The 15,616-nt window shown below is 40.0% G+C and overlaps 1 protein-coding gene across 1 annotated transcript in view; it reads left to right on the plus strand.

Moving 5' to 3' along the window:
- Nucleotides 1–15,616, plus strand: part of SLC15A5 (solute carrier family 15 member 5) — a 65,975-nt gene that overhangs the window by 24,694 nt on the left and 25,665 nt on the right. Inside the window, exon 6 of the mRNA XM_073329880.1 lies at nt 2,521–2,707. Within this exon, the coding sequence (XP_073185981.1) occupies nt 2,521–2,707 (187 nt within the window). The remainder of the gene's footprint in view (nt 1–2,520; nt 2,708–15,616) is intronic.

Genomic DNA, 15,616 nt, shown 5'->3' on the forward strand with positions numbered 1-15,616 from the left:
CTCAACAAATGGTAACTCATTTGATTTTTCCACCACAGACTTTCTCTGTAGTCCTAATGGTATGTTCTTTATACTGCGCTGGAGGGGATGTGTTTCTGGTATGGCCCACCCCAGAGGTGGGTGTATTTCAGTGGTGGACAATGTGGTCCTTTCACGGCCTGTGTATGGGTTTCTCTGCTTCTAGGGAAGAGGTGCTGAATAAATGTGAAAGTGTCATGCAGATCTACTTAGGTAGACATGATTTTTTGACTGGATGTTCCAGGTTAAGCAGAAGTTTTCAAGGTAGTTTACCCTGTGGCAACCTGCTGAGCCGTATGTTACTGAGCAGGCTTTGAGTTTCACTTCCACTGATTGGTGCTAAAATTAGTGCATAGTGCCAGGCTGCTGGAGGAAAAAAATCTTAAAATACCATATCTTAATTATACTGCTATTATTGACAGTCATTCCTGAGACAGCCTTTTCCTAAAAATAAAAAAGTTGATGTTGACACTTACCTTGTAGTGGCTAGTAATGTCAACGATGAACCTCTATTGACACTGATTATAGTCAGAATATTCAGGCATGTATTTGAAAAGGGAGTCAAATTTTGAAGGGGATTTTTGTACTTGAGGCAGAGGAAGCAAGGATTTCAAGGCTTGAGCCTTTTCTTTGATTAGGCGATAGATTAATATTGCTTCTGTAAAGATGAATAGCACACTCTCTATATTACGAACAGATTTGAGTGCCCATGATTCCTGCTGGTAATGTTATTCCTATTAATAACATCGATTTTCATGGGCAATTGGTAACAGAAATCAGAGGTCTATAAGTTGTGCGGCAGCCCTTCAGAGTTCAGCCACCGTTTCTTTGTTCACCTTAAGTTTTTGCATAGTTTATATCCTCCTGTGGAGGTGAGCAATGGAAAATCTTTTTTTTTTTTTTTTTTTTAAAGATTTAACGTTCTGAATAACCCTAAAAGTACTGAACACACTGGAATCATTTTGTCCGCCACTGACTTGCAGACACCCCAAAGGTGAAAACATGGCAATTGTTTTAGGAATGCCTAACAACACTGAGCAACAATGTAGGACAGCAATTGAATACTAGCTCTAACTGAAGCAGCAAGAGTCTTAAGTAATTGGAAAGTAATTATCAGAGCTGGAATCTCCCCAGGAAACTAAGATTAACATGATGATCTTATGGGAAACACCATGGGGTCCTCTGTGTAAGTGCTCCAGACCTCAGTTGTATGTCTCTTCTGAACGAATTATGGAAAACAAAGCTAATGTAAATAACATTAGTTTCATACATTTGTCAAATCAGAGATTATTGCTCAAATGCATTTAATTGAATTGATTTACATTGGGTTTATCAGCAGATAACTGGGTTTACTGAGAGATTCATCTTCTGGAGAATTAGCAGGATTAGAAGGCATAGACTTGTGGTAAAGATGCAGGGGTAGGCGTCAAGAGATCTGGGTTCTATATCCAACTGTTCTGTGTGACCTGGGTAAGTCCCCTATCTCTCTCTCTCTCCCTATCAGTCTGTATAATCATACTTCCCTTCTGCACATAGGGATTGTGAGGCTTAATTCATCATTGTTTGTAAAGTCTGAGTCTAGAAAAGAAAGAGACTTGTTTCTTAATTTTGGTGGGAACTGCTCTGATACCATGATGATGAGTGACTTTGTAAAAATCTAGATAGACCTTCATTGTAAGATACAAAAGAAATACAAACTGTCCCCTGTTGCTGTGGGATACACCTATCGCGTCCTATAAACCTACTTTGATTTCACTGGCCTTAGGGGAATGGCACTAGTGGCCCTCTCTCTCCCTCCAATTATCAGTTTCTCTCTTCATTTACTGAACTAGAAATACAGAGAAATGTTGTTTATTCTGTTATACTTATCGATCAAGTTTTAGTCTGGTTCTAAAGAGCATGGCCAAGTATTCATCCTGTACATCGTATTGGTGCATCTGTTAGATACAACTTACTAACAAGGATATCTAAAAAATTACTGCTGTTTTTATAATGATCTATTCCTGTTTGTGTTTTTCTGTAAAATAATTTCATATCTCATGTTCCTATGAGAGGTTTGTGGCTGATCAATTCTATTAAAAAATTGTTTTGCTTCAGTATAAGGAACAATTAAAACTTCTTTCACAGAGTTACTGCTACGAGTTCAATCAATCGCTTTAACGAGGCATAGACAAAGAAGCTGATATGCAATGGTCATATTTGCTGATCCTGTTATTCTGAGGGGCAATTGAAACAGAGGTAAAAATTTTGCTCTCAGCAGAGGATCACAATGATGGCATCACAACAACAGGCAGATAATTGATTAATTTTGTTATGGTTGGGCCTTCCCTTTGAGAGTCTAGTAACAGGTCTGCAAATATTTGGTTTACTGTCATTTCAACTTGGAGAAGAGAAGATGGAAAAAGATCCATCTGGAAGAGGTTTTCAAATATATTAGAATTTTGTCCCTGCAAAAAAGCCTAAAAGTAGTATACTAATAAACAGGGTTTTTCCCCAATGCAGATTCCTTCAGGATATTATCTCCAGACCATGAATTCCAACTTGAATTTGAATGGATTTCTCTTGCCAATTGCAGCAATGAATGTGATAAGCATCATACCCTTATTAATTCTTGCTCCTGTTTTGGAATGCATCAATACTCATCTATTGAGTTCCAAGAGAGGCAGACGCTTTCCAACAGTTTACATTAGTGAGTATGAATACATATGTATATGGTCTTCATCTGCATTTCATTCCTGATTGAAATAGTAAACTAGCTGATGGATAAGAAGTGTGCACTTGCTGGATGACGTGATCAGTGTATTTGGAATTATGAACACAGAGATGGAAAGCCAACTGTTCTGAGGTTGTCCCCAAGGTGGATACCGCTTGAAGTGATTGGCTGTAACTGAGCCAAGAAAACATGCTGGTAATTAAGAAAACATCTCCACCTCCATTTAGAGATAGGTTGGGGAAAATCATTTTGCCTTGAGCCACTAAAAACTGACAAAGTTTTGAGACAAAGCACTCAAAGATGTACTAGAGGGACACTCCTGAGTCCCTGGGTGAGAATTTGCTTACCACCTAAAAGGTTTCTGCTAGTTCCAGTTTGATTTCTATATTGCCTGGTTTTCCAAGTATGAAAAGTTGTCTTGTCTTACCCTCTGTAAATATAACCATGAAACATTTACAAATTTGTAATGGTTGTGGCTGCTGAGTGCTAGAATACAACAAAGTCCTCGGGTGCCAGTTGTGTGCTTGGGGTACATAACTCAGAGGCAACCAATGTAGGTGCTTCAGCCGCTAGCCCTTGTAGGCAATAGCCCTGGTGGGGACCAATAACCACTCAGACAAATGCCTAAGTGAAAGGGTATTTTAATGGGGCTGATAGGAAAGGAAAAGTTTGCAGCTGGTCTAGGTACAGAGGCTATAACAGTTACAGTTCAAAGTGAGCAAAAGCCATTCTTGTTTGGGTCGATGGGGCAGTCCAATTGAGAGTCAGAGCTCGTCAGGCCTAGTGTCTCGGCTACCTTCTCCAGTCTAAATCTGGATCAAAATATGAATTTCCCAATAGGCTCTATTTCTGTAAGAGGTCAAGCAATAACTATGATTCTAAATCTCTCCCTAAATGTTGGGGCATTTCACAACTAGAGACAAATTTTGCAATTTTGGGACTCATCCCTTGTCAGTTCATATCTGAGAAGAACAGTGTTCACCCATTATTTAAATCTGTCTTCAGTCAGAAGGATTTCCAGACAAAGCGAACTCTATTCCTGTTTGGTTTATCATCCACCCTGCAATATAAACTTTTCAGACAAAACTGTTCATAAACCAGTATTTCCTCTTCTGTATTAATGCAGTGCCCTGTGGCATGGAACACAGTCAGTGCTGAAACGCAGAAGTATTAATCTGACTAAAGTTAGACCAATTAAGGCTGTTATTAAGTCTTACACAAACTAGAAGCGTATAACCCAGCAGGTCGCAATTAACCCTGGTTTTAAAAAAAATCTACATTAAACCACAAAAAGTACATTCAGATAATAATGGTTTCCTTAAAACCATGGAAATTCCAAATGTGTGCTAGGGTACTATCCTATTGTGCTTTCCTGCTGCAGAATACATGAGGTAGCTTATTCTTAATGGTTCCATTTTTAAAAATAGCCTCCCGTTTTGTGCCCACAAATAACTTGAGGTGCAATTAACTGTGGGTGCAAGCAATGTCTGTTAGATATCTAACTCATGATTGCACCTGCAAATCTGCTAGAGCTGTAAGTGCCAGCATTTTGTGCCAAAAGTTAATTAGGTTCACAATTATTTGCAGGAGCAAAATTGAAAGTGTAAATAGGCTTTTGGTTTTAAGCCAGGTCCTAATGCATTCAAATGCAAATTTCATAACAGAAAAGAAACCCAATAACAGCGATATTAAAGAAACTTTAAAAAAAAATTGACAAAGTTACAATAAAACATTAACCTAGTACATTATATATTACTTATTCGTGATCAGGTTAATATCAAAGAACCTGGCTAAAGACTAAAAATCTTTAAAGATGTAACTGCATAAATAATATAAACTATGCATTATTAATCCGACAGTAACATTACCTTTGGAACTATTGTGGTTTGTCATGTAAATCCTTATATGCAGAATGTTTAAAAATTCTATTTACTCAACAGACTATATTAGATCTTCCAAAAACATTGTTTTTTTTTATAAATTAGGGATGAATGAACTGATATGAAAAATTAGTGGCCCTAAATCTTAGCCCCAAACTTATTGTGAACCTGAACCTCTCTCTGAGACGTGTACGTATTCAGCCAATTTCTTTAAGATTATTTCTCATATATGTGGAATTCTTATATTTCTTGATTCAATAAAGTGACAAGGATTCAAAAAAGAATTGGCCATATATGTGGATAATGATAATATCCAGATGTACAATAAGGATTTTTTTAAAAAAAGTGATATTAATCCTTCTGCTGCAGGATTTAAAGGGGAGTTAGGAATAAACTTTCTCTATTCCATAATTGCTTACTGTAGGATTTCATGCATCTTCCTCTGAAGCAACTGGAATTGGCTGATGTTGCAGATAAGACTGGATTAGATGGACTACATAGTAATTCTTAGATTAGGTTGATATTTAATGCATTACAGACTCAACTAGAGGTAGGAAATGTTGTCTCTTTGCCAGGTAATAACATACTTTAGGGCTCTTAGAGATTTTTGTTAGAGGATTCTTTAATTTTGCAGGCAAAAGTTTTCCCACCGGAAAATAGGTAAGGCAGAATCAAGATATTAGTGCAATTTGTTTACAGGATGTGCACAAGTTCTTTTCCTTTGAACAAAGATCACAAACTGCACTCAGGTGTCTTTCTCTTGGAAAAACCTCAGCTAAAGCCCTGCTCTTCTGTCCCTAAGGGCGTGGCTACACAGGGATCACACATCACATTAATTTCAGTTTATTCACCTTCAAGTGCCTTGTGTCCACACACAGCATTTTTTTTAAAGTGAATTATTCAGCATTTTAGTTCACAGTAATTAATCCCCTTTGGAACAGGAGTAACTCCACTTCAGAGTGTGTTTGTTAGCATCATGGTTCATGCTACACATTCATCAATTCTAAGGCCAGAAGGGACCACAGTGATCATCTAGTCTGACCTCCTACATAACATAGGACTGCCCTGAATGAATTTCTCTTTGAACTAGAACAGATCTTTTAGGGAAAAAACCTACTAATTTTGATTTTAAAATTGCCAGTCATGAACAATCCCCCACAACCCTTGGTAAGTTGTCCCAATACCTTGTTACCCTCACTGTTCCAGTCTGAATTTGTCTAACTACTCCATTTCTGGCAGTACTCCAACTGCTATCCCACACCTGGATTGGCCTCTTTCTATACCAGCCACTGCTTCGGGGTCATCTTGGCCAGATGTCCTCTCTGCCTTTAAATGATGGCATGCAGTCAGAAGTGTCCTGTCCCAATACCAGGTAGTGGTAAGGTCACAAACCCATTAAAGCACCCATGCTTCCCTACAGACCGCTGCAGAGCTCCTGGACTTGATTGACCTTTTCAGAGAGCTAGTCCCATTCGACAAAGTTACCGGAATGCAAACCTCTTCAGGACACAGTCAGACCAAATGAAGACCAGCATGCTCCCAAGGCTGGTTTCAGTGCCAAGTCAAAGCAAAGCAGCTCCAGCAGAGGTACCCGAAAGCAAGAAACAAGAGTGGGGCCTCCGGTAATGCTCCCACTACCCGCCCATACTACAATGACCTGGCTGGCATTTTTACAAGCAATGCTACCAGCACTCCCAAGAATGATATGGCAGATAGTTTTCCACAAAGTGTCGAAGACTATATGGAAAGGGCCCTTGACCCCATGTGTAGGAGGAGGTCTGATCAGGAAGAGATTTTTCTGGGCACCCAAGAACAGTACGACACAGCAGATTCAGAGATTATACAAGAACTCCATGTGGCTAGCCATACTGAAACTGCTGTTGAAGAGAGAGCTCTACCAGCAGCCAACCTGAAAATGCAGTGGATGAGAGTTGTACCACTAATTATTGTGTGCTGTATTATAGCACAACAATACAGAGGAATTCAAACAACTTTTTTTCTGGGTACCAGCTATCCATTGCCATGTCAGGTAACAACAGTAGCCTTTCTCTTTCTGCTGGATTTTTAACCCCTTCAAGCTGCAGCTTGCTCAATGGCATTTGTGCCACAGATTTAAAGAGAGAGTTTTTTATTTCCTTGGAGTATTAAATCCCACAACCATCAGCAACACTTGCTGCTTCATTTTCCCCCTTCCTGAGATGTTCTCCTTTCCTCCCCCATCATCCACAGCAGCATCCCTTGTGCTTGGCTCACACTGTCATTAATGCCCTCAGCTTTTAGCGAACTTGAAATTTTGAGGTAAATGCATGGGGAGTTTTAAGGCATTCATGGTTATCAGAACTCCTTGGAATTAGAGCAATTATTGCTGGTTTCTATTTATTTTGCAGTATACTTTATGCTGACTGGTGAGTGTCATAAAAGAGAATTTAAGTCAAAGCCAAAGCCCTATTTTGGCATGCACATTGCAAGGCAAAGTAGTTCTCTCAAGACTGCTTATACAACTAGTGTTTCCCTTCTACTCTTGCACCAGCTGGGAGGGATATCTTCCTGGTCAAGAGCAGCACTGCATATCTTCTGGGTTTGCCCATTGCCTTTCTGAACAAGTCTCTTCTATGTCTCCTGGGGACCTGCCTGAGGGTAACATCCACCAACAGAAGGACAGCCAGCAGAGGTGCACTTGTAATTAACAATCCAGCCCTTGCTGACCCCTTCACCCACCCAGCATTTTTAAAGGGGTCCTATACAAGAGGGAAGTAATTTGGAAAATGTCTTACCATCTCAAAATGAGCCAGAGTGGGAAGAGAATTCCACATTCCAAAATTGCGAGGCAAAACAACATTTTATCATTGTCAGCCTGGAGACTAGGGGTGCTACAGTACGTACTTGTGCTTTTTCTGACTTCCCTTAGCACCCGTAACACGCTGCTCCATGCATACAGGGGACTTCTCACCTGCTGAGAGGCTGACAAACCTCTGAGGGGAGGGGGGGAAAGGACACAAGGATATGCTCAAGAAATGAGGGACTGCAAAGGGGGAAGTGTGGAGAAAAGGTTTCCTGGAGCAATTATAAAGGCTCAAAATGGAGTAGTTGACCCTAGAAAAGGACACAATGCAGAGGCAAACAGCTGTGATGGAGCACCTTTTGTTACAAAGGTCAAGACCACGTCCTGACCCCCACGCTTCAGAGCCAAGCTCCAGCCTGAGCCACAACTTCAAAGCGCTGTCTACACAGCTGTTTTTAGAGCACAAGCCCTGCAAACCCAAGTCTATTGACCCAGGCTGGGAAGCTCGCTTCTGTGAGCTATGTAGACCCTCAAGGATCCGAGAGGAAAACTGAGGATTATGGTCAGAGATGTTCACAAGCTTATGCAGTGGCTAGGGCTGCTTTTTCTGTTTGTGCAGTGCTGCTCTGTATTGGTTAGTGCTCATGAGACACATGCTTCTGGGCACCCCACAGTGGTGATTGTTCCTGAAGGAGGACTGCCCCATCCCATAAGATGAGGCATCAGCTGAAACTGTGGTGGTTTTATTTGGCTTACATATGTCATAAATATAAAGGGAAGGGTAAACCCCTTTGAAATCTCTCCTGGCCAGGGGAAAGCTCCTCTCACCTGTAAAGGGTTAAGAAGCTAAAGGTAACCTTGCTGGCACCTGACCAAAATGACCAATGAGGAGACAAGATACTTTCAAAAGCTGGGAGGAGGGAGAGAAACAAAGGGTCTGTGAGTCTGTCTATATTCTGTCTTTGTCGGGGATAGACCAGGAATGGAGTCTTAGAACTTTTAGTAAGTAATCTAGCTAGGTACATGTTAGATTATGAAATTCTTTAAATGGCTGAGAAAAGAACTGTGCTGAATAGAATAACTATTTCTGTCTGTGTATCTTTTTTGTAACTTAAGGTTTTGCCTAGAGGGGTTCTCTATGTTTTTGAATCTAATTACCCTGTAAGGTATCTACCATCCTGATTTTACAGGGGGGATTTCTTTATTTCTATTTACTTCTATTTTTATTAAAAGTCTTCTTGTAAGAAAACTGAATGCTTTTTCATTGTTCTCAGATCCAAGGGTTTGGGTCTGTGGTCACCTATGCAAATTGGTGAGGCTTTTTATCCAACATTTCCCAGGAAAGGGGGGGTGCAAGTGTTGGGAGGATTGTTCATTGTTCTTAAGATCCAAGGGTCTGGGTCTGTAGTCACCTAGGCAAATTGGTGAGGCTTTTTTACCAAACCTTGTCCAGGAAGTGGGGTGCAAGGTTTTGGGAAGTATTTTGGGGGGAAAGATGCGTCCAAACAGCTCTTCCCCAGTAACCAGTATTAGTTTGGTGGTGGTAGCGGCCAGTCCAAGGACAATGGGTGGAATATTTTGTACCTTGGGGAAGTTTTGACCTAAGCTGGTAAAGATAAGCTTAGGAGGTTTTTCGTGCAGGTCCCCACATCTGTACCCTACAGTTCAGAGTGGGGGAGGAACCTTGACAACATAGGACCCAAACTCATGTATTGTTCAGGTCTTGCTTTGTTTCTCTGAATGTCTGACTCTGTTTAGTTCCCCAATACCAAGCATTTTGTGAATTCATGAGATCTTATAATGGCTTCAAACTCACCACCAGGTGAAGTAGAAATTTTCCGAGGAGTGTCACCATACCCAGGAATCAACAAACTTCACTGACACTTTGAGGCTCCTTTACCTGTGTAAAGCACTTTCTCTGGATCTGATCTGATCCTTGCCCATCAATGATGTGGCCTAGAAATGAGATTCTGTCTTTTTACAATTTGCATTTGTCATTAAGTGTTAGTCCTGCTTTCTCCAGTTTTTCCAGGACTGCAAACAGATGTTGGTCATGTAGGGTCGATCAGTAAATAACAAGATAAGGATCCATTTGGCAGAAAGCCCCTTCCAGGAGTTGACATTGTCCTCTGGAAGTGTTCAGGAGCAGATGGTATTCCAAATGGTAGCCTATTGAAACAAAACTTTCCAAAAGGTATCATGAAGATCATTAGCATTGCAGATTCTGCAGCAAGTGGTATCTGCCAAAACCCAGATGGAGTATCCAATTTTAAGACATCTGTTTCAGTAAGTTATCCAAGACTGTGTTCAACATATAGGAGTACATGTTGCTCTCTGCAGATATTCTTATTGATCTTGGTAAGGTTTACACAGATCCCACTCTTTGTCATTTGGCTTTGGGACCACTACCATGCCAGCACACCATTCAGGTGGAGTGTCTATTCTGGAAATTACACCCATCTGATCTATGCAGCTGAACTCTTCTTTCACCCTGGGCAGTAATGGGAGGGGGACTCTACTAGATGTTGACAGAGCAAATGGTATAAGTTTAATGTGGTTTCTCCCTCCATTTCCCCCAGTTCTTGGAATAATTTTGGGAACCTCTTCCTGATCTCAGGTTCTAGGGCTATGATTGGTAGGTGGCTAGTAGCACAGTGCATAGGCCATCTACAATGTAGACCTCTTTGGATATAGTCTTCTTTCTTTCTGAGTTTCAGTGGTCAAAAATTTTCCTTTCACATTTAATGGGGACTGACCTAGGACTTTCAATATCTTTTTGTTAGTTCTTGACATGTTCATGGTTTCATCCTACTGAAAAAACGATTCTGGAATCACTTACATCAACTCCTGTCTATTTTGGAGTTTGCTTTATATTTTCCCAAGGCAATTCCTGATGATCAATTGTGGTTCTTTTTGGTCATCTCCTATGGCTCCAAAGTAGGAGTGTCTTCTGAGTCATGTTCTTGAAAGACAGGTGTAACCATATGTTTAGACTGGCAGACTGCTGCATAAATGTCCCTTTTTAAAAGACCTTTCCTGCATGTGGTGTTCTTGCTGGTCAAAGCTGTTTGCTGTGCGGTGGTTTGCCACACCATGGGCATTCTTTCATGCTCTTGCTGTATTCCTTTTCTTTACTCCATGTTAGCAATCGCTCTCTCTGGGTCCCTTTGTATTTGTACTGGTCTGGGTAAGTTAGGTTTCTGGGCATCCTGAGATATTTTCCTCCCAATGTCTGTGGTATCTACGGTGCATTCTTCCTCAAAGTTACTCCTGAGAAGAATCTCTTGCTTCTTTATGTATTGACTTTGCAGGACTATGTTCTTGACTTTTTCTAGTATGAGGTTAGGATCATTTTGAAGTGTTTCTGATAGTTGGCTGTCCCTCAGCCCTTGAATAAGCCTGTCTCTGATAAATTCTTCACTCATCTCCCCATAGCCACAGCACTGGATTAAGTTGTGCAGGGCTGTTTATGAAATCATTCACTGACTCCCCCTTCTCTTGCTTGTATAAGTGAAATGGTGCCTGCTCAAAATTACATTGTGGTGTGGCAAGAAATACTTCTCCAGTTGTTCAACTGTATTGAACTACTTCAACTGAGCTGCTGTGAGGCTCCTGGGAAAGATAATATTCTCGTCTACAGATCCCATTGTATACAGCAGGGTATTAACTTGTTTCTCCTCTAATTGCTGATGTAAACTGGAATTCTGACCAAACGTCTGGAATCTGCTTATCCAAAGTGGCCATCCTTCAGGGTAATGAAAATCAAATTCTGCTGGGGGTGGGATTTTAAAAAATGCTGGGTAAAATGTAGCCACTTCTATTACTTTACCAGACTATCGTGTGTTTCCACCCCCGCCCCCTTTATTCTTGCCTCTGTGGATTGAGGTGATGTGGCCCTTTAAGGGAGTTGTTGCTGTGTCCCTAGCTTTAGCTTCATGTTCTGACCCTCACTTACTGTTGCAGCCTGGACTCACTGTAACAGGTTTCTCTAGGTTTTGTGTTTTCAGGCTTCTTTGCCTTTTCTCCCAGCTCTGTGCAGTTTTTTGCCTGTTCTGGCTTGTCTGGAGGGCATGTTTCTCTGTTTCCTTTCCCCCGCTTTTCGTAGGGGTGTTCTGTGATCTTATGGATGTTTATTTAATCCCACTCTGACACGAGGTAGAGATTAGAGACTCACCCGTAGTTGGAGTGAATGCAAAAGAAGACTGACTTTATTTCCTACACAGTCTTACCTCCTTGTTCTATGCCCCCTAGTGGTCACACTAAATGTTGGCTACTAATACCACCCCACCAACTTCCTGGAGATGGAGAAGAACACTTTCAAACACATCATCGCTTACAGGAGATTGTGAGCACTCCATAGTTTGGCAATGTTATAGTTCCGTTGGTCTTAAATTTGTACTGTGTTCATGTTTAATTGTTGTTGTTCAATTAATATAATTTGTTACCTATGTTATTTGTTACCTCAATAAATTTTTTTGGTAAAACTGACTAAAAATTTTCATTGAGGAACAGCTCCCCATGTAAATTCCTCATAAAACTCAATACACAAACATATTTTAGTAGTCTTCTTGGTAACAATGCATTTATTACCCACAGCTAACCCCTGGCCTCATAGTAGGAGCACAACATTTCCCTGACCAGTTGGGTCATTTTTCAGAAGCATCCTCTCCAGCTGTCCATGAAAGAGCAGTATGCTAAGCCACGCTCATAGATTCATAGATATTTAGGTCAGAAGGGACCATTATGATCATCTAGTCTGACCTCCTGCACAACAGGCCACAGAATTTTACCCACCACTCCTGCAAAAAACCTCTCACCTATGTCTGTGCTATTGAAGTCCTCAAATCGTGGTTTAAAGACTTCAAGGAGCAGAGAATGCTCCAGCAAGTGACCCGTGCCCCATGCTACAGAGGAAGGCAAGAAACCTCCAGGGCCTCTTCCAATCTGCCCAGGAGGAAAATTCCTTCCCGACCCCAAATATGGCAATCAGCTAAACCCTGAGCATATGGGCAGGATTCATCAGCCAGATACACAGAAAATTCTTTCCTGGGTAACTTAGATCCCACCCCATCTAATATACCATCGGGCCTATTTACCATGAATATTTAATTACCAAAACCATGTTATCCCATCATACCATCTCCTCCATAAACTTATCGAGTTTAATCTTAAAGCCAGATAGATCTTTTGCCCCCACTGCTTCCCTTGGAAGGCTGTTCCAAAACTTCAATCCTCTGATGATTAGAAACCTTCGTCTAATTTCTAGTCTAAATTTCCTGGTGGCCAGTTTATCTCCGTGGCTTTCACTGCACTGTAGCAGTGTCTATGCAGGTTGTTTCTGCTTAGCAAGCTTGTGTGCACTACCCTACCATGTAGCCAGTCCTTGAGTGATGTTTGAAGGAGGTCTCAGCCTGCCACTATGAAAACACCTTTGGAATTTCTAAGTAATTATAGATGACAATTTCCTAACTCAAGAAGTGTTGCATCCAGCACAGAGGGAATTTTATATTAGACTTTGTCTTGATAAATAAAGAGGAATTGATCACAGAACTAAATATTAGTGGTAGCTTAGGGTACTAGTGATCATGACTTTATTCTGCTTGCACATAAATTTAATCAAGTCCAAACAATTAATAAATATACTTGGTGCTTTAAAAGGTCAAATTTCATAAATCTAAAACGAACTATGAGTTAAATCAATTGGGAGAAATAATTTAAACAGAAAAATGTAAATGATAATTGGGGATTGTTTAAGAACATTTTACTAGATATCCAAAAAGTCACAATCAAGCAAAAAGGCCATACTTTTAAAAAATGGCTTAAAGGGAAAGGGAAAGCAGTTATAATAAGAACAACATATAACAAATGGAAGAAGCATTGATAGTAATGACTATAAACCAGAAGTTAGGAATTATAGAAAATTGCCAAGGGAAGCAAAAGGACACAAGGCAAACTCTCTGGCTAGCAGAGTAAGGACATTATTTTATTTTTAAGTATATTAGGAATAAGAGAAATTCTAACCATGGTACAGGTCCATTTCTAGATGAAAAAGGTAGAATTGTCAATAATAATGCAGAAAAGCAGAAGTGTTCAATAAATATTTGTTTTATATTTGGGGAAAAGCCAGATGGTTTATTACTTTCCATTCCATCAGTAACTAAGGAGGATGTAAAACAGCTGCTGCTAATGCTAAACATTTTTATATCAGCAGATCAAGATAACTTGCTTCCAGGAATTTTAAAAGAGCTGGCTGAGGAGCTCTCTGAACTATTAGCGATAATTTTCTATAACTTTTGGAACACTATAAAAGTTCCAGAGGATTGAAAGAAAGCTAATGTTCTAATAATTAAAAAGGGTAAATGGAATGACCCAGATAACAGTAGGCCTGTCAGCATGGCATCGAACCCAGGCAAATTAATGGAACAGTTGATACAGGAGTTCATTAATAAATAATTAAAGGAAGGTAACATTAATGCTAGTCAAGATGGGTTTATGGAAAACAGATCCTGTCAAACTAACTTGATATATTTTTTTAAAAATATGATTACAAGTTTGGTTGATAAAGGTTATGGTGTTGATGTGTTGTACTTAGGCTTTGTAAGACATTTGACCTGAACCGCATGATATTTTGATTCAGAAATTAGAATGATGGCACACAGCAAATGGATTAAAAACTGGCTAATTCAAAGGTCAAAATATAATCATAAATGCAGAATCTTCAGGAACTAGATGTGTTTGTAGTGGTGTCCCTCAGGGATTGGTTCTTGGCACTATGCTATTTAATATTTTTATCAATGACCTAGAAGGAAACAAAACGTCATCACTGAACATTTGCAGATGACAGAAAGATTGGGGGAGTGGTAAATAGTGAAGAGGATGGGTTACTGATATAGAGCTGTATCAATCACTTGGTAATTTGAGTGCAAGCAAATACTATGTGTTTTAATACTAACGAATGTACTATTGTACATCTAAGAACAAAGAACATTACCCATACTTACTGGATGGAAACTGTATCCTGGAAAGCAGTAACTTTAAAAAGGAGTTGGGGTCATGGTGGACAATCAGCTGAACATTAGCTCTCTGTGCTACACTGTAGCCAAAAAGATTAATGAGTTCTGTGGATGTATAAACAGGGGAATATGGCGTAGGAGTAAGGTGGTTATATTCTCTCTTTATTAGGCACTGGAATATAGTGCCCATTTTTGGTGTCAACAATTCAAGAAGTACTTTGAAAAATTGGAGAGGGTTCAGACAAAAATCATAAGAATGATTGAAGGGTTCAAGACAACCTGCTGTCATAAGTATTAAATCCAAGTTTTGGATAAGTATCCAAAACCTCTTCTTTGTGTGTGTGTGGGGGGGGGGGAGTTAGATATGGGAATGAGGTCCAGTGGCTAGAAGAGATGAGTGGAAGCTGGGTCTCTCTTGGTTTCTCTGTTCCTGGCTCTATCAGATTTGTGATCCTGGGCAAGTCTCTTAACTTCAGTCTTCCTGGAATACCTAACATAGTAGGGTATTCAGGTATTAAATAAGTATTTATGAAGTAGTTTGAGACCTAGGGTGAAAAACACTATATATAAAATACCAAGTAGTAATATTTGTCTGTCTGAATCCTCTGTGGCTTGCCCAACACTAACATAGCTTTTTATTTGGGGAACTTTTGACATAATAGATTGCAAGAAGCTCCTTGAGGGCTTTATACCTATCCTTGACATGATGCATCTGCTATAAAATGCTCTCCTGTCATTGATTTTCAAGCAATAATTCATCCAGGTTCCTAATAAACACTAAAGGGGCCTTAATCAATGATAAAATCTTCCCAGAATGCAGTTTTTGTTTTTAAAAATGTGTATTATGAGTTCTAGAAATGCAGGAAAATTTCAGACTGGTGGCAGGGGTTAGAAAGGAGTTTTGCTGGGGGAAAGGAGACCACACAAGGACTTGACTTTTTGGGTCATGTGGATACCAAAACCTTCAATGTTCTATCTCTTTTTGTCTCAACTTCGGTGTAATCTTGACTTTGGTATAATTTAAACAGTCTCAGAAACAACCATCCTTTGAATATTGTACTGCAGAAGGTGAACAATTTTGGGACAGAGAACAGCATGAAGCTTCATAAACCAAGGCAAAACTTAGCACACAGCTCAGGTATTTCGGCCTGAACTGTCAAAAGTTATGATTCTAAGCCGATAAAATTTTTTGCAGCCAGCTCCGGTATTT

Source organism: Lepidochelys kempii, chromosome 1, assembly GCF_965140265.1.
Source record: "Lepidochelys kempii isolate rLepKem1 chromosome 1, rLepKem1.hap2, whole genome shotgun sequence".
Lineage (NCBI taxonomy): Eukaryota > Metazoa > Chordata > Testudines > Cheloniidae > Lepidochelys > Lepidochelys kempii.